General features: G+C 46.6%; 1 protein-coding gene across 1 annotated transcript in view; it reads left to right on the forward strand.

The window, feature by feature from the left end:
* LOC121278115 (dynein heavy chain 8, axonemal-like) overlaps positions 1-19,833 on the forward strand; it is a 1,831,678-nt gene that overhangs the window by 1,077,881 nt on the left and 733,964 nt on the right. Inside the window, exon 50 of the mRNA XM_041188200.1 lies at positions 8,257-8,418. Coding sequence (XP_041044134.1) covers positions 8,257-8,418 — 162 coding nt within the window. The remainder of the gene's footprint in view (positions 1-8,256; positions 8,419-19,833) is intronic.

Consider the following 19,833-nt stretch of genomic DNA (forward strand, 5'->3'; position numbering starts at 1 on the left):
AATTAAAATGCTTCCCCACCACCACCTCAGCCACCTGTCCAGCTTCATTCCGTAGAATTAGGCCCAACTCTGTGCCGTCCCTTGTTGGAACCTCTACAAATTGACCTAAAAAGTTTTCCTGTCCACATTTCAAGTAATCCACTCCATCCAAGCCCTTAACACTATGTCTATCCCAATTAATCTTGGGAAAGTTGAAATCACCTAATATAATTACCCTATTGTTATTGTTTTTACACATCTCTGCGAATTGTGCACATATTTGCTCCTCAATTTCCCGCTGCCTATCTGGGGATCTATAATAAAAACCTAACAACGTGGCTGCCCCTTTTTTATTCCTAAGCTCTACCCTCAAATCTTCATTTGAAGTCTCCAAGATATCATCTCTCCCGACTGCAGAAACTGACTTAACTAATAATGCAATGCCTCCTCCTTTTTCACCCACTCCCGTCTCGCCTGAAGATTCGATGTCCCAGACTGTTGAGCTGCCAATCCTGTCCCTCCCTCAGCAATGTCTGTGATGGCTACTATATCACAATTCCACGTGTCAATCCTTATCCTTAACTCATCCGTTTTACCTGTAATACTCCTGGCATTAAAGTTGAGGCCATCCAGCCTTGCCTTACTCCCTTGAAACTTAATGCAGTTGTACTCCCTCTGACTTGATTGTTTTTCTGTATTATAATGTGTCCCTATTCTGCTAACATTCTGTGCCCCCTCCTCATGCCGAATTAGTTTAAACTCCTCCCAACAGCACCAGCAAACCCACCCGCAAGGGTGTTTGTCCCGCTCTCATTCAGGTGTAGACTGCTTGTACAGGTCCCGTCTTCCCCAGAAATGGTCCCAGTGATCCAGGAATCTAAAGCTCTCCCTCCTACACCAATTATTAATCCACGCATTCATCTCCGCTGTTCTCTTATTTCTGTGTTCACTAGCACGTGGCACCAGGAGTAATCCAGAAATTCCAACCCGAGAGGTCCTGCTTTTCAGTCTACTGCCTAACTCCCTGAATTCTTAATGCAAGTCCTCATCTCTCTTTCTACCTATGTCATTGGTACCACTTGTACCGTGACCTCTGCCTTATCACCCTCCCCCCTTAGGATGCCCTGCAGCCCTTCAGTGACATCCCAGACCCTGGCACCAGGGAGGCAACACACCATCCTGGAGTCACCTTGATGGCCACAGTAGTGCCTATCTCTTCCCTGACTATAGAATCTTGTATTACTATTGCTCTTCCTCTCATCCTCCCCTCCTTTACAGACAGGCTGTTTGTGGTGCCAGAAGCTTGGCTTTGTCTGCATTCCCTGGAGGAATCAGCGCCCTCATCAGCCTCCAAAATGAAATACCGATTTGTGAGCGGGACCCCAGGGGACTCCTGAACTACCTGCCTGTTTCTCTTGGACTGCCTGGTGGTCACCCATTCCCTTCCTTCCTCAAGTCCCTTCATCTGCAGTGTGACCACTTCTCTAAACGTGCTATCCACGATGCTCTCACACTCACGGATGCTCCACAGTGTCCCCAGCCGCCGTTCCAGTTCTGAAACCCGAGCTTCCAGGAGCTGCAGCTGGACACACTTCCTGCACTCCCAGTTCATCTGTTTTGTTTCCAACTCTATTTGCATTCAGATACAGAGCTTTTAGTTTTATCCTTTTATTCTTCATATAACCTCTAGCTTCATCTGTTGATCTACTGTTAGAATTATACTCTGTATCCCTTCCTGTCATGGTCTGTTTATAATTTCTCACAATACCACCTTTTTCTTTTGGCTTGTCTCTGCTCTTTGATTTACCACATAATTCTTTAATCTACATATAGATTGGACAAACCAACATAGCAATGATACTGTGGAGCAGGATTTCCTGGAGTGTGTATGTGATGGTTTTTAAAACCAATGCATTTTGGAACCAACTAGAGAGCAGGCTATCCTAGACTGGGCTTTGTGCAATGAGAAAGGATTAATTAACAATCTTTTTGTGCAGGGTCCCTTGGGGGAAAGCGACCATAAAATGATAGAATTGTTCATTAAGATGGAGAGTGAAGAAGGTGAATCTGAATCTTTTGTCCTGAATCTAAATAAAGGGAACTATGAGGGTATGAGGCACGAGTTGGCAATGATGGATTGGGGAACCTTACTGAAAGGGTTGATGGTGGATAGGCAATGACTAATATTTAAGGAACGTATGAATGAATCACAACAATTATTCATTCCTAAACAAAAACAGAATTACCTGGAAAAACTCAGCAGGTCTGGCAGCATCGGTGGAGAAGAAAAGAGTTGACGTTTCGAGTCCTCATAACCCTTCAACAGAACTCTTATTCATTCATAATTATTCATTCCTGTCTGGTGCAAAAAAAAAAGGAAAGGTGGCTCAACCATGGCTTACAAAAGAAATTAGGGATGGTATTAGATCCAAAGAGGAGACATATAAAATTGCCAGAAAAAGCAGCAAGCCTGAGGATTGGGAGCAGTTTAGAATTCAGCAAAAGTGGACAAAAAGATTGATCAAGAAGGGGAAAATGGAGTATGGGAGTAAACTTGCAGGAAACAAAAACTGACTGTAAAAGCTTCTATAAACGTGTGAAGAGAAAAAGATTCACAAAGACAAATGTAGATCCCTTACAATCAGAAACGGGGGAAATTATAATGGGGAACAAAAACGGCAGAAGAATTGAACACGTATTTTGGTTCTGTCTTCACAAAAGACGACAAATAATTTCACAGAAATGCTAGGGAACCAAGGGTCTAATGAGAAGGAAGAATTGAAAAAAAATCAGTATTAGTAAAAAATATGGTGCTAGAGAAATTAATGGGGTTAAAGGCTGGAAAATCCCCAGGACCTGATAATTTACATCCTGGAGTACTAAAGGAAGTGGACCTGGAAATATTGGATGCATTGGTGGTCACCTGCCAAAATTCTATAGAATCTGGAGCAGTTCCTACAGATTAGAGGGTGGAAAATGTAACCCCACTATTTAAAAAAGGAGGGAGAGAAAAAACAGAATTACAGACCACTTAGCCTATCAGTAGTGGGGAAAATGCTAGAGTCTGTTATAAAAGATGTGGTAACAAAACACTTGGAAAGCATTAACGGGATTAGACAAAGTCAGCATGGGTTTATGAAAAGGAAATCATGCTTAACTAATCTACTGGAGTTTTTTGAGGATGTAACTGGTAGAATAGATAAGGGAGAACAAGCAGATACAGTGCATTTGGATTTCAAGAAGGCTTTTGATAAGGTCTCACATAAGACGCTAGTGGGCAAAATTAAAGCATATGAGATTGGTGGTAATATACTGGCATGGACTGAGAATTGCTTGACGGACCAGAAATAGAGAGTGGGAATAAATGGGTCTTTTTCTGGGTGGCAGGCAGTGATGAGCAGTGTACTGTAGGGATCAGTGCTTGAGCCCCAGCTCTTCACAATATATATCAATGACTTGGATAAGGGAACCAAATGCAATATTTCCATGTTTGCTGATCACACAAAACTGGGCAGGGTTGAGTTGAGAGGAGGATGCAAGGAGGTTTCAGGCGAACACATGGCAGACGCAGTATAACATGGATAAATGTGAAGTTACACGCTTTAGTGTGAAAAACAGAAAGGCAGAGTATTATTTAAATGGTGAAATATTGGGAAATCACACACACACACCTTAAACCAGCTTATATTTCAGCTCTTTCCTGGACTCGAACTCAAGTTCTGTCGAAGGGTCATGAGGACTCGAAACGTCAACTCTTTTCTTCTCCGCCGATGCTGCCAGACCTGCTGAGTTTTTCCAGGTAATTCTGTTTTTGTTTTGGATTTCCAGCATCCGCAGTTTTTTTGTTTTTATATTTGTACAAAGGGATCTGGGTATCCTTGTACACCAGTCAATGAAAGTAAACAGGCAGGTACAGCAAGCAATTAAAAAGTCAAATGGTATGTTGGCCTTCATTGCAAGAGGATTTGAGTTCAGAAGTAGGGATGTCTTACTGCAGTGATACAAGGCCTTGGTGAGACCACACCTGGAGTATTGCGTGCAGTTTTGATCTCCCTACCTAAGAAAGGACATACTTGTCATAGAGGGAGTGCAACAAAGGTTCACTAGGTTGATACCGGGAATGGTAGGACTATCGTATGAGGAGAGATTGGTTCAACTGGGCCTGTATTCCCGAGAGTTTAGAAGAATGAGAGGGGATCTGATTGAAGTGCATAAAATTCTAATAGGGCTGTACAGACAAGGTGCAGGTTGGATGTTTCCCCTGGTTGGGGATCCTGGAACCAGGGGTCACAGTCTCAGGATATGGGGCAGGCCATTTAGGGTTGAAATGAGGAAAAATGTCTTCATTCAGAGGATGGTCAACATGTGGAATTCTCTCCCACAGAAGGCTGTGGAGGCTGGGCCACTAAATATATTCAAAAAGGAAATTGATACATTTTGGATATTAGGGGCATCAAGGGTTATGGACCAAAAGCAGGAATATGACAATGAGATAGAGGATCAACCATGGTCGTATTGAATGGCGGAGCAGGCTTGAAGGGCTGAATGGCCTACTCCTGCTCCTAGTTTCTATGTTTCCCAAATTTGATCCCTTGCCCCCACTATTTAGTTTAAAACTATCTCTACTTTCCTAGTTATGCTGCTCGTAAGAACACTGGTCCCAGCACGGTTCAGGTGCAGACAGTCCCAACAGCACAGATCCCACTTTGCCCAGTATTGGTGCCAGTGCCCCAAGAACCGGAACCCATTCCTCCCACACCAGTCTTTGAGGCACACATTCATCTCCCTAATCCGATTTGTCCTTTGCTAATTTGCATGTGGTTCAGGTAATAATCCAGAGATTATGACCATTGATGTTCTAATTCTTAATTTGGTGCCTAGGTTCTCATACTGACTATGCAGAACCTCCTTCTTTGCCCTGCCTATGTCATTAGTACTTACATGGACCACAATGCCTGGGTCCTTCCTCTCCAGCCCTGAGCAGATGTCCTGAATCCAGGCACCGGGCAGGCAACACAGCCGTCTGGACTCATGCTCGTTGCTGCAGAAAGCGGTTGCAATCCCCCTGACTATACTATCCAACACAACCACTACATTCATTTTTGTTCCCCCCACTTGAATGGCTTCCTGTAACATGGTGCCACTGTTAGTCAGCTTATTCACCCTGCAGACTCCACTCACATCCAAACAAGCTGAGAAAACTTCAAACCTGTTGGACAATTGCAAAGGCTGAGGCTCCTGCACTCCTGCCCTCTGAGTCCCCTAACCTGCCTCACTCGCAGTCACACTCTCCTGTCCCTAACCACTGATCAAATAAGAAGACCCTGTCCTAAGAGGTGTGACTACCTCCTAGTACAAAGAATGTAGGTTACTTACCCCCTCACTGATGCATTGCAGTGTCCGCAGTTCAGCCTCCAGCTCATAAACGCTGAACCAAAGCTGCTCAAATTTCAAACACTTACTGCAGACATTTCAACTTTCTTGGACTCGAACTCAAGTTCTGTCGAAGGGTCATGAGGACTCGAAACGTCAACTCTTTTCTTCTCCGCCGATGCTGCCAGACTGGCTGAGTTTTTCCAGGTAATTCTGTTTTTGTTTTGGATTTCCAGCATCCGCAGTTTTTTTGTTTTTATACTTACTGCAGACATGTTTGCCCTGGATCAGACCGGCATCCAGGAGACTCCACATGCTGCAGCTGTCACATATCACCTGTCCTGACATCCTTAATGTGTTCTAATTAACTAAATTATTTTATTCAATTATATATTTTACTTTTGTTTTTATATATTTTATTAACCTTACCACCAATTGCAAGACTATTCTGAACCTTAGGAATGGAATAAACATTACCAGACACTTACCAAATAACTGCTTTCTTCTCCTGTAGCAGGCTGAGAAAGTTAGAAAGCAAAAGAGCACCTCTTCCCCTTCCTTCCCTAACTACCTTAATTGCCCAACTCCCAGCACTCAATTCTAAGTCACACTCCTTGCAGTAAACCTTGCCTAAAGTATCCCTTTCCCCTTCTGCACCAAATTCCCACTTTGAACCAAATTCCTAAATGTACTCATTCGGTTTCTGTCTCACTCAGACCGATGTTTCCCCTTGCTGATCATGCGCCTCTTATGGACGGTATGTTTGTTGTATGTTTAAATGTGTTTTGTAAAGAGTAATTGTAAAAAACTAAAGTAGGGAGAAATGTAAAAAAAAAGTCCCCTTCTTAAATAGATCTGTAATGAGTCACTGTTTAGACTAGCTTCCTACTACAATTATTAACACCTAATTTAGGCCTTATTGAGGCAAAGTGCTTTCAGGTGATTGACAGTTAACTGCCACTAAGACTAGGCCACTTAACTTAAGGACTGTTGATTCTGGGTTTTTAGTTCTTGGTCATAATCTGACTCTTACTTCAAAATTGAACATGAAAAAGATTTACCAGTTGCATTCCCACTTTGAACTAAATTCCCAAATATAGTAACTTGGTCCCTGTCTCCCTCAGGCCGAAGTCTCCCCTTGCTGATTGTGTGCCTCTTACTGATCATGATGTCTTCTACAGTTGGGCAATAAAGTAGGCAGCCCCACATTTGAACCACTTCATATCCTCACCCTATCATCTAGGTCCATCTTTGAAATAGTTGGACACTCACCCTGGCAGATCTCAAAAAGCCATTCATCCTTTTCTGGCACTGCATCCAGATTCTGTGGATGACCTCACAACTGCTGACCTCTGCTGTGACCTCCATAGAGGCTGGCTTTGTCTGGCTGGGAATACTCTTCCAGTATTCTAGCATGAGAACTTCCTAAGCATCACACAAGGCCTGGAGGAGACTCGCATGGAGTCATTTCAAACTGTCCTGGGTTTGGACCCCTCAGTGGCTGGTGGCGCCTTCATTTGTAGAGAGACAAAGGGCGATAAAGAGCTGGATTTTCCCAGAGTCAGGGAGAATCTGAAGACCTTTAAAAATGGCACTAGGGACCTGATTTCATGATTCCCAGACCCATTCCTGATGTCCACAATTTTAACCAGTTTAAGGGTGCAGGTCGCAGGTCCACACCCTGCACTCTCAACCTGGCCAGTTCAATTGCGAGGGTAGGCAACTCCTAGCCCTCCATAACCTTTGTGGAGTGGAGCCAGTTTTTCAATGAGTCATGGTTCATGGCTCATCAGAAGTGTTGTGAGCAATAGTCTGGATAAGGAAATGTCCCCTAAGCCAAACTAAGGCTGTCCATCCATCCCCCACTGGCCGCTCATACTGCCCATGCTAACTCATGGCACGGCAATGCCCATTTACCAAGCATGCACTCTGTACAGAACCAATGAACCCTATTGTAACAATGTCATATGTGAAAAAGCTTTAAAGAAACAACCATTCATTCATAGCTTTCTTACAAAAAGCTCATTTTGACTACAGCCCTATAAAATTGTCAAATGGACCAGTCTTTTAAAATATCAATAGCAGAAACTCAAGCACTTGATATCTCTTCACCTTGTGTAAATTAACATTGCTCAATTGAGAAATAGATTTGTCAGTCAAAGAATGTTTTCCCTTGGGTGCAGCTGTTTCAACAGACTAATGGATGCCTGGGCTCTCAGCCAAGAATACATAATGAGATGATGCACCAACTTTCAGGTTGGACCCCCTCCTACCACCAAGCAATGTAAAACTCACCCCATAAAACTTGCAAATCAAAAATTGTTGCTGTTTGCTTTTATGGCATTTCATGCTATGCAGAAGTGAGCTTGTCTGGTTCTATGAGTGGGGATGAGGGTTCTCACCTGCTTTCTTGTATGGTCTTGGCCATGGCATTGCATATCAGTGCATTTTAAATCAGCCCATGGACTGAATGGCCCCTTGTGGGCCACCAATGGTCCATGGACCACACTTAGAAAACCACTGGATTTAATTGATAAGAATGAAACCAGTCGGGTGCAGCCTCATTCAGCTGAACAATGTTGGAGTGGCATTGGAGTAGGATTGTGTGGTCATGCATTTGGGAGGCAATAACATATTCAAGCACTTTGAAGAAGTAAAGGAGATTAAAGATGGGGTGGTAGTTTTCAAATATGGAGGGGTCAAAGAGAACCTAGTTTGGTTTGGTGGATGAAGGAAAGGGAGGGAAGGAAATTGAGCTCACCCTGTGCAGTTAACAGCTCAGCAAACTGGCAGGTGGAAGTCTTGTCCCGCTGCAGTCCTGATGAAGCCGTCAGAATTTCTAGATTCTAATGTTTTGCAGTATAAGAATAGACAATTTATAATTGATTTGCATTTACCTAATAGGTGGATGAAGATGAACCCCTTTTCCTAAGCCTGATCAGTGATCTGTTCCCTGGTATCCAGTTGGATAGCAGCACCTACACAGAACTGCAGGCAGCTGTAGCTAATCAGGTGGAAATAGCAGGATTAGTCAACCACCCACCCTGGAATCTCAAACTGGTTCAGGTAGATGCAATGAATTATTTAACTATACACATACAGTATATATATTATTCATCTTTTTAAAATTCTTTCATGGAATGTGAGTGTCACTGACAAAGGTAATATTTGTTGCCTATCCCTAATTGAACTTTAATATTCTTTTCATATTTCACATGGATGATTATCAATCACTACCTTCTCACAGATTTACACAACTGTTGAGTATTTAGAAATTTGCAGCACAATATTCTTGGAATATAAAATGTGGTGTTATTTTAGTGCAAAAATATCACAACTATATTGAAGTTTCTTAATAATTAATAATAATAACGCTCAACAAATACTCAACATTGTGTTTGCCGGTGCAGACACGATGGGATGAATGGCCTCCTTCTGCACCATTAAAACTCTGTGATTCTGAAAGAGCAAGACTACAATTTCTCTCATTTGCTAAGTTGCAATACAATGCAGAGATCTGATTTAGAGACAGTATAGAATGGTTACAGTACAGAAATTGGCCATTTGGCCAGTGATGTCCATGCCAGCTCTCTGTAAGAGAAGTGAGTTAGTCCCACTCTCCCACCTCTTCCAAAACTTCTCCAGTTAATTATCCTCCAATAACCTTTTAAAAGCCACAATTGAATCTGCCTCCACCGCACTATCAGACAGCACATTCCAAATTCTAATCAATCGATGTGTAAAAATGTTTTTCCCCTTGTCATGTTGGTTCTTTTGCCATTCATCTTAAATCAATGTCCTCTGGCTCTAGTACCTACTGCCAATATCTCCTTATCTACTCTGTTCAGACCCCCTCAAACTTTTGAACACCTTCCTCAAATCTCCTCTCAACTTCCCCTTTCCTAAAGAGAGCAATTACATCTTGTCTAAATTATCCTCATCCCTGGAATGATTCTTATCATTTTTTTCTGCATCCTCTCTAATTCTTTCACATAGTTCTGGAAGTGTGGTGGCCAGAATTGGGCATACTCCTACAGTTCGGGCTGAACCAGTGTTTTATAAAGATTCACCATAACTCCCTTACTTTGTATTCATGCTTCTATTTATTAAGCCCTGGACCCTCTAAGCCTTATTAACCACTTTCTCAACCTGTACTGCTACCTTCAGTGATTTGTGCGTAAATTGCCCCAGATCCGTCTACTCCTTCACCCACTTTAGAATTGCTCCCTTTATTTTACATTGCCTGTCTTCATTGTTCCTACCAAAATCTATCACTTCACACTTCTCTGCATTAAATTTCATCTGCAATGCATGTGCCTGTCCACCAGCCTGTTTCTGTCCTCTTGAACTCTATCTCTGTCCTTCTCACAGCTCACAATGTTTCAGTTTTGTGTCCTCTGTAAATTTGAAGCTGTGCCCTGCATACCCAATCTGGATTATTAGTACACATCAAGAAAATCAGTGATCCTAATACCAGCCATTAGGGAATCCCACTATATACCTTCATCCTGAAAAACAACCATTCACCACTACTGTTTGTTTCCTGTCACTCAGCCAACTTCATACAATGCTGCCACAAGCACTGTCACAAGAACACTGTCATTTTTATTCCATGGGTTTTAAATTTTTCTTGACAAGCTTGTTATGTGGCACTTTTACAAATGCCCATATAGTGTGTACTATATTAACTAACCCTCTCTGTTATGTCATCAAAAATACAATCAAGTTAGTTAAACATACTTTTCGCTAAATAAATTTGTGCTGGCTTTCCCTTAATCAATCCAAGTCTTCCCAAGTGACTGTTAATTTTGTCTGGGATTAACATTGCTACAGGATTTCCCTCCACCAAATTGCCTGCTGCCACTCCATCAAATAAAAGTAGTGATATATTTTAGGAGGAATAATGAATGAGGAGACACAACTCATGTTGAATCATGGTGTTAGGATAGAGGGAGACCTGAGAGTGCTTGTGCACAAATCTCCGAAGATGGCAGGGCAGATTAACAAAGCAGTTAATAAAGCACTATAGTATCCTGTTCTTAATAACAGTTGCATAGGGTCAGGTTTTTGTGTTGGGCTCGTAAAACATGGATTGGGACAATTCCTGACTTCGGAAACCCATACCCATGTCCTCACCCGATTCCTGCCATGTTTTCATCTCGGAGAGATGTGGGCTGGTAAGGGTGGGTTTTGCAACTCTTGTTAGGATGCAGGTGCTTCCCGTCCCATACACAATAGAAGGGTACTTAACAACCCCATTCAACATGCTCATCCTGAATATGGCCCTGAGAGGCCACTGGAGGACAACTCTGACCTTTGTACTGTATGTACCTATTGTTTATGTCACTGATGGCTGAAGCATTGTTACCTATTTATGAGAGCTGGACCAGTAAGAGCATTCCCTTAGTCTACGTATTAGCCATTGTTGTGTCCATTGTTCAATTCCAATGTTGCCAGTCTTCTGTAACCCCTGTGCCCCCTATGTATCAATCTTTTGCTGCTCACCCCTGAAAGTCATTGACTTAAAGAAACAATATGCAGCAGCCCACACAACTCTGCAAGTGACCACTTCAGCACATTTCAGCTGCTGCATCCCTCATTTGCAACACAGGCCCACTGACAGCTACAACATCCATGCATACCCCTTCAGATGAGTCAGCATGCTGAGCACTCCCAGAAGGACCTCAAACCAAGCCAGGAAAGCTCCCCGAAGACCTCAGGCCCTAACTGCATTGGAGACGTGGGACATAGCTTGCCACTCTGTCACTTGTCATGCAATGCTGAGGCCACCAAGCCTGAGTCACGCAAATTATTTCCTCATATATACACATGGAGCAGTACATTTCCCTCTCTAGCATTACATTCCAGGTCCAGACAAGAGCATGAAGCGTCATCGATACAGTCATTGATGTATCGAGAAAAGGGTTGTGGGAGGGAGCCTTAGTAGGACTGGAAACATCAAAGTTCCACATAACCCATAAAGAGACAGGCATAATGCAGGTATGGAGCTTTGGTGAACATAGCAAAGGCCATCAGCTCTTCTGGTGACCATCAGATGCCTGAATACATTGTTGAAAGTGCTTCAGTGACCGTCTGCACCTCATTGAGGTGAGAGAGATGTTCCTCCTAGGTATACAGCCTGGCATCGCTGCATGCAGCACACAAAGCCTCAGCATAGGGCATGTGATGCTCATCAGCGCTGCAGGAGCACCTGCCCATGGAAAAGACACAGCAAACAATATCAGTGATAAAGGATGGCATTGAGAAGAATTAACTGTATAACTCTAGAAGAGGGATTTCCAATCATCACATCACCCTTTCCCCCTTGTCCTCGAAGAAGAAGAGGGTGCACAACATCCGAGAGCTCCAGAACAGCAGGTGTGGGACCCCAAATCTCACGCAATCCAACTGTGGAGGAGAGTGCAATGTACATTGCATGAAAGCTGTGCATGGAATGTGTGAGTGATGGTGAGTCACCACTCCCAGATGCACATAGCCAGGGTGCTGATGTAATTGTGCAGCTGGTGCACAGACTGATGGGGCTAGGGGAAGGTCTGGGCTGTGAAATGACAGATCGGGTGGTAATGGTAATGTGTAACTCCAAGGTGTGATTGGGCGGAATCATCCCAGATATGCACAAAGTACAGTCGTGGGCGGATAAAACGATGCAAAGCCACAATGGTGGCTTCTCACACCATATTGTTCCAAACCTGCTGCATTATTTATGCATTCCCAGGAAACACAGCATTTCCATGGTGGGTGGGCTCTGATTTGCCATCCATGCTGTTACCTTGCCACTTCATCTCGTTAGGTGCCACATTTAAAGTACAGCTAGGCACATTCCTTTCAGTGCTTCCAGCCCAGGACAGCTGCAAATAAGACATAGCCCCAAGAAGACTGCAGCCCCTCTTTTACTAATGCATCCCTCGAGGGGCCTATTGGACTCTGTGGAGGCCTGCCATAATGTCCTCTAAACCCTGCTCTGGCCGCAGGAGGGGCAGCAACATTACCATTCCAGTTTGGGAGGAGTTGGCAGTGGTGATCAGTGCCAATGCTGCACAGAAGATGTTGGCCATCCAAAGCTGATAAAGGTTGAATGATCTCATCCGTGCCACCAGGGTAAGGCAACCATCTCATCACTCTAAACTCACACATTCAAGAACATCACACATTCATTGGCATCTCACTCAATGCCAGCTCAAGGGACATCACCACCCACTCTTTCACACACACCCTCACATCTCCATCTGGCCTCATCTGATCTGGAGACCGCCTCCTCAGCCCTCAACATCTTTAGGACACTTGCACAGATCAACTTGTGCCCCCACACAAACAGAATCACAGAATCACATAGTGCAGAAGAGGCCCTTTGGCCCATCGAGTCTGCACCGACACGTTAGAAACACCTGACCTACCTACCTAATCCCATTTACCAGCACTGCGCCCATAGCCTTGAATGCTATGACGTGCCAAGTGCTCATCCAGGTACTTTTTAAAGGATGTGAGGCAAACCGCCTCCACCACCCTCCCAGGCAGCGCATTCCATACCGTCACTACCCTCTGTGTAAAAACATTTTTCCTTACATGCCCCCTAAGCCTCCTGCCCCTCACCTTGAACTTATGTTCCATCATGACTGACCCTTCAGCTAATGGGAACAGCTGCTCCCTATCCACCCTCTCTATGCCCCTCATAATCTTGTACACCTCAATCAGGTTGCTCCTCAGTCTTCTCTGCTCCAACGAAAACAACCCAAGTCTATCCAACCTCTCTTCATAACTTAAGTGTTTCATCTCAGGCAACATCCTGATGAATCTCCTCTGCACCCCCTCCAGTGCAGTCACATCCTTCCTGTAATGTGGCAACCAGAACTGCACACAGTACTCCAGCTGTGGTCTCACCAAGCTTCTATGCAACTCCAACATGACCTCCCTACTTTTGTAATCTAAGCCTCGATTGATAAAGGCAAGTGTCCCATATGCCTTTTTCACCACCCCACTAAGATGCCCCTCCGCTTTCAGAGATCTATGGACACACACGCCAAGGTCCCTTTGTTCCTCAGAATTTCCTAGTGTCATGCTGTTCATTGGATACTTCCTTGTCAAATTACTCCTTCCAAAGTGCATCACTTCACACTTTTCAGGGTTAAATTCTATCTGCTACTTATCTGCCAATTTGACCATCCCATCTATATATTCCTGTAGCCCAAGACACTCAACCTCACCCGGCCAATCTTTGTGTCATCTGCAAACTTACTAATCCTACCCCCCACACGATCATCTATGTCGTTTATATAAATGACGAATAATAGGGGACCCAGCACAGATCACTGTGGTACGCCACTGGACACTGGCTTCCAGCCACTAAAGCACCCTTCTGTCATCACCCTCTGCCTCCTGCAACTAAGCCAATTTTGAATCCACCTGACCAAATTACCCTGTATCCCATGTGCAATTGCCTTCTTTATAAGTCTCCCATGAAGAAACTTGTCAAAGGCTTTGCTGAAATCTATATAAACTACATCAACTGCACTACCCTCATCGAAACACCTGGTCACCTCCTCAAAAAATTCAATCAAATTTGTTAGGCATGACCTCCCTCTGATAAAGCCATGCTGACTATCCCTGATCAATTCTTGCCTCTCCAAGTGGAGATAGATTCTCTTATTCAGAATTTTATCCAATAGTTTCCCTACCACTGATGAGAGACTCACTGGTCTGTAGTTCCCTGGCTTATCTCTACAACCCTTCTTAAATAGCAGAACCACATTAGCTGTTCTCCAGTCCTCTGGCACCTCCCCCGTGGCCAGAGAGGAATTAAAAATTTGGGTCAGAGCCTCTGCGATCTCCTCCCTTGCATCCCTCAGCAGTCCGGGACACAAATCATCCGGACCTGGAGATTTGTCACTTTTAAGCCTGGCAAGACCTCCAATACCTTGTCACTCCCTATATCAATTTGCTCAAAAACCTTGCAGTCTCTCTCCCTGAATTCGATACCTTCATCCTCTTCTGGGAAACCCTGAGATACTCCCCTTCCTTAGTACTGTCCTCACCCTGCAACCTCTTCCCTTGTCTGAGGCTATTTCTCCCCCTTCCCCAAGCAGGACCTAGCCCTGCAACCATACGAATCCACCTCACCTTATGGCTGGTCTGGTAGGTACAGACCCTCCCTGAGCCCCCCTAAAAGTGCTCTGGTGCTGTCTGCGAAGCCTGGCGTTGATGACTGGAAGTGTTGCCCAAAGCTAGATAGGCAAACAAACCTTGGGGCAGAATTTTCTTCCTGTCGGGCAGGCTGTGCGGGAGCAGGCGCGGACCCAATTACTGCCCGCAATTGTGTCCGCACCGCCATTTTACGGGGGCGGGCCAATCAATGCCCAGCCAGCATGAAACGCAGTTCCTGAGGAGAGCGGGAATGGGTGGGCAGGAGCGGGACTGCTATGACTGCTGGGTCCAATAGTGACCCAGTGCCTGTTTAAAAGCCCTCCTGCAGCCTTCAAAGGCTGTCAGACATGGCCAGCAGAAGGGTTCCCCAGAGTGCTGCTGGTGAGTAGGCCAGGTAGGAAGGTATGTCAGGGGGCCACTGTGCCCCTCATTTCTCAGACGATTGCCTTGCTGTTCTCCTTGAGGAGGTGACAGCATGGCAGGATGTCCTCGTTTTGAGGGACGGAGGAGGAGGCATCCCCACATGACCAAACCTGACTGGGAGGAGGTGGCGGAGGTAGTGAGCCCCCATGACGTGGTGCAATGCACCTGGATCCAGTGCCACAAGCGCTTTAATGGCCTTTGGCCCTCTGTAGCGGTGAGTACCATGTTGCCATTGGTCAGTGAACCCAGTAAGTAGGCTTCCCCCACTGGCAACACCCCTGCCACCCCACCACACCCCCACCAACTCTGAATGCAGTTACTGCATTGAATCATTGACGGCATGTGTCCTTCGCTGGGTGGGCCAGCAGGTATTGCCCATGCCAAGGTCACCCTGAGAGGGTGTTGATGAGGCGTGTTCTGCATCCGCAGCATGTGGTACAGTGACACCCACATTACTGTTTTGGGGGCAACCTGGAGGATCTGCACCTAGGCGCAGTGCTGTAACTGCAAAATATGTCAAAGTCAGGCTGCTGATATGCTGGGAAGGGAGCTTCCAGGTGGCAGGGCATCGATCCATCTGCTTCCCTCTACGTTCCATGTGCTTGCACCTCCTTGCTTTGCAAGGTTGGACTGTGTGGTGCCAAATGTGATGTAGGCTGCATTTGGCCAAAGGAGGGAGGGTGTGTGGTGGGTGGGGGTTGGGGGGGGCAGGCCTGGCATCTTTGTCTGAGTGTGCGGCAGCTGCAGGTTGAGGAGGCACTGGAGCCCTGCAATGTTCCAGCATGGTTGGGGTGGGATGGCAACGAAGAGATTCCAGGTACAAGTTGCGCAAATCAATAATCGTTTCTCCTTTTCAGGAGAAGAATGCTCATAATGCTGCCGGGCGGTTGGGGACTGGTGGAGGGCCAGTCAAGTTTGTCATCATTTCCAGGTTCGAGCAGGCGGCCCTTGATCTGGAGAGGTGCCATGCACCCAGGTCTACCAGGTTCTGCGAGGCTGGGGTGCCACAGACAGGTATGTGTGCCCAGCACTGAGGTCACCATTAGTGTCCCAACAGCCGTGGCTCTGCTGAATGTTCAGTGATTGAAGCTTGCAACATGGCTTGACCATTGCTTATGGAAGGATGAGCGCATTTTGAAGCAGGGGACAGGGATACACATTGACATTGTCTCCACATTAACTAATCAAATGTCCTTGTTCTTCCTTTTAGCATTAGTGGATCAGGGCTGGGAGGAGGAGGCACAGGGGCCCCCTCTCACACCTGAGGGTCCTGAAGTCTCTGACCCACCAGCGTCACACCACCTCTGCCAGGCAGCCGCCAGCGCAGATACTAGCACCTCAGTGGGAATTAGATCATCGGCTATTGTCCCGGGGCACAGCAGTGAGGGCACTTCACAGTCACTGGAGGAGCTGGCAGAGGCAGAAAGTGCCCAAGGTGCCAGTAGTTGGAGGACTGCAGTGGACCATGCACATGCTCAGTCAGTGCATGATGATGTGCCTCTCGAGTCATCCATGAGGCAGCAAATGCTGGGTCTAGCAGGGAAGACCTGGTGGAAATACATGAGGCTATGCTTGGCTTTGTCTCCATGGTGGAGGAGTGCACGCGGCCCATCACCAATGCAATGAGCCTCATGGCCGAGCACCATGCTTCCTCCATGGAGAGACTGGTGGCTCTCATGGAGAGGCTCCTCCAAGAGACCAATCAGGGCTTCCTGGGAATCCATGCAGACCAGCAAGCCCTCATATTGGCATTGACTTCAGCTGTTCAGTGCCAGTGTGGTAGAAGGTCTGGGCATGTTTCCCAGCTCGGTAGCCATCCATCTATGGTGAGCAGGGAAGTCCGAAGTGACCTCACATTGGCGCAGCAGCTGCTTGACATCCCTGTGGGCTCCTCTCAGAATGCTCTGGATGAGGGCAGCAGCTCATCTGCCCCTCTGCCAGTGACCATTGCATCTGGTGAGGCTGTGATGACTGGGGAGATGCCAGCTGTGGAACTGGCCGCTCCCCCCCAGGCGGGGCCATCACAGGCACTACAGGCCAGAGGACGGCCGCCAATGTCATTGAGGCCAACAGGACAGCAGAGTCAGCAGGCTGTCAGCAGATGCCAGTGCCAGCAAGGGGACAGCACCTAGACATAGCACCCGAAAGCATAAATTCAAAGCACCTTAAGCACACCATGGGTTTCTTCCTGGTGTTTTTGTGTTGTCCTGCAATGAGGCCATGATTAGTTGCTATGTTGTTTAACACCTTTGTCATTTTGTTTCCTTAAGATCATTTTGTTATATCATTAAATTTAGACATGTGACCATGGCTGAGGGTGCCTCTGTTCCTCTGCAGGTGGATTGTTACCCATTATATTATGAGTGGGTTGTGTCACATTGAGCTTTATTGACTTAGCTCTTTGTTAATGTTCCTATCCAGGCAGATGTAGCACTCAAGTGTCGAGTATGGAGCCTGCAGTGCAGGCTTTTGTTGGAGGTCCATCTGTGGTGCTCTAGCTGAAGGTTCAGTGGATTAAAGATTAAATTAAATTAAATGGGTGTCCCTACCTCCCTGGAGTATGCCCGGGTCAGTGTCTACCCCCTCAGCATTTCCCTGTGCGTGCTCATCCTCGGGCTCACTGCTGGACTCATCATGTGTAGCTACAACAACTGCGTCTACATCTTCTTCATTCACAGCGTCACCCTTTCCAGCGCAAGATTGTGGAGAGTTCAGCATGCAACCACTATCAGCAACACACGATCTGCGGGGTACTAGCGTGTTCCCCCTGAACAGTCCAGGCATCGGAAGCGCATCTTGAGAAGACCAATGGTTCTTTCCACCACAGCTTTTGTGGAGGTGTGGCTCCTATTGTACCGCTGCTCAGCTTTTTTCTTGGATGGCGGAGAGGCGTCATGAGCCATCTTCTGAGGGGATCGCCCTTGTCACTCAGCAGCCATCCATCCAGCCCCAGCACCTGGGAGTGTTTGGGGATGTAGACGTCATGGGAGCTGCCTTGATAACTTGCACATACTTGTAGAATCAGCATCCTGTGATCACACTCGCACGTTCATGGAATGGAAGCCCTTCCTGTTGATGAAGACACCGGGCTCACCTGCTGGCACCTTGATGGCCACATGTGTGCAGTCTATTGCACCCTGGATGCAGGGGAAGCCAGCAATGGCCGCGAAGCCTTTAGCTCGCTCTGTCTGGCTGGCTTTGTCCCAGCGGTAGTGGATGAATATCAATGTACGCCTGAATAGAGCATCTGTCACCTGCTTGGCACAAGTGTGGACAGCTGATTGGGAGACACGGCAAAGATCACTCACCGAGCCTTGGAAAGAGCCAGAGGCATAGACATAGAGGACATCTGTGACCTTCAGAGCCACTGGCATGAAGTGCCCACCCACACAGTTAACAGAGATCTCAGGCCTATCACCTGATAGATAGAGTTGTCTCGCTTGAGAGATGGAGCCTCCTTTGGCACTGTATCTCAGATATATTGAGGTAACTGCTTCGCTGCCTGTATACCCTGGCAGCAGGATAGTGGCATCTTCTGCGGCTCCTTCTGTCTTGGACTTCCTGTTGGCCCTGCACCCCTTGTGCCTGCGCCTTTCCTCCCAAAGGTGGCTCCCCCGGAGGGTGAATGTGCACTCCTGGCCTCCTTCCCCCTTCTGGCCCTCCCTTCCTCAGTGGAGGACGCGCCTCCAATGGAGGGCATTACTCCCATTCCCAGGCTAAGGGAAGGCTTCCTGAAACCTGCAGGCCCCAAAAAGGATCTTCACTGCAGAGTGCTGACCTGAAGGTTGTGAGTCCTGTCCAAGTAGCTGGTATGAGTTTCAAAGTATTTCTGTTCACACAGGCAAGTATCAGTAACTTTCTAAATTAAATATCTGACTGAGCACATTGGCGACCCCAGCCCTCTAATCCTGCCCATGGATGAAGTCCTACCCGCCTGCCCGTTGCATCTGTGCGACGACCTGAAGATCGCAGGAGCCCCGAAAAATCGCCATCAATTGGTGCCTCAAGGGCAGTAAATGGCCTGTTAATTAATGGCGGGCACGCATCGGAGATTATCGCATGCCCGCCCAATGAAATATCGCAATGGCGTGCTGTGAAGTTGGGACGCTTGCCTGATGTCACTGCGCGTCATTATGCATCGACATGCAGGGCCCGCTACTGCATGCCAACAGGAAATTTCTGCCCTCGAAGTCCCAAGCAAAGTGCAACTCGCCAGGTGCTCGTCACTTACGTGCAGTTGTGAAACACATATCGGTGTGCCAGCATGCCAATGTGGGTGGACGATCCAGCATGGGGGATGAGTCCGGCGAGCTAGCCTCATTATGATATGCCGTGTATTACAATGAGTGTCCCAATGTCCGATGGCGGGAAATGCGGCCTGTCATCGACGAGCTGAGTGGATGATTGCAAACTGTTTCATGATGTCGTGAATCCGATTTTTGGTGTTGTTGCCATATTGTCCGCTCACGCCGTCAAGCATGCTCGATTCAGCAGGCATGGATGATTCCATCGATTGTGTTTAGTCAGAGAAGCACTGAATAGCAGCAACTGATTACCGGGATAGCTTTGAAATAAGGTTACCAAAAAAAAGATGCTCAACATGACCTCATCCCATGACTGCCCTGTGTTTCTCTCAGTCCCACCCTCTGAGAAGACTCAGGCTTCAGATATGAAGAGGAGGCAGACGTGTCTGAGGATGCACTATTGCTACCAGCTTTCTCTTATCAGGTACCAACCCAGAGATTTGCACCCTGATAGGTACAAGCAGGGACATAAAGCATGGAGCATTGGGTGATGAAGACAGTACCTGTGTACAGGAAAAGGTGTCAGACAGAGGCTTCTGTGCTCAGTTCTCCTGGAGAAGGAAGGGCAGCCCGCAAGGGTGTTCCGTGGGTCAGT

Source organism: Carcharodon carcharias, chromosome 5 (genome assembly GCF_017639515.1).
Source record: "Carcharodon carcharias isolate sCarCar2 chromosome 5, sCarCar2.pri, whole genome shotgun sequence".
In the NCBI taxonomy this organism is placed as follows: Eukaryota; Metazoa; Chordata; class Chondrichthyes; order Lamniformes; family Lamnidae; genus Carcharodon; species Carcharodon carcharias.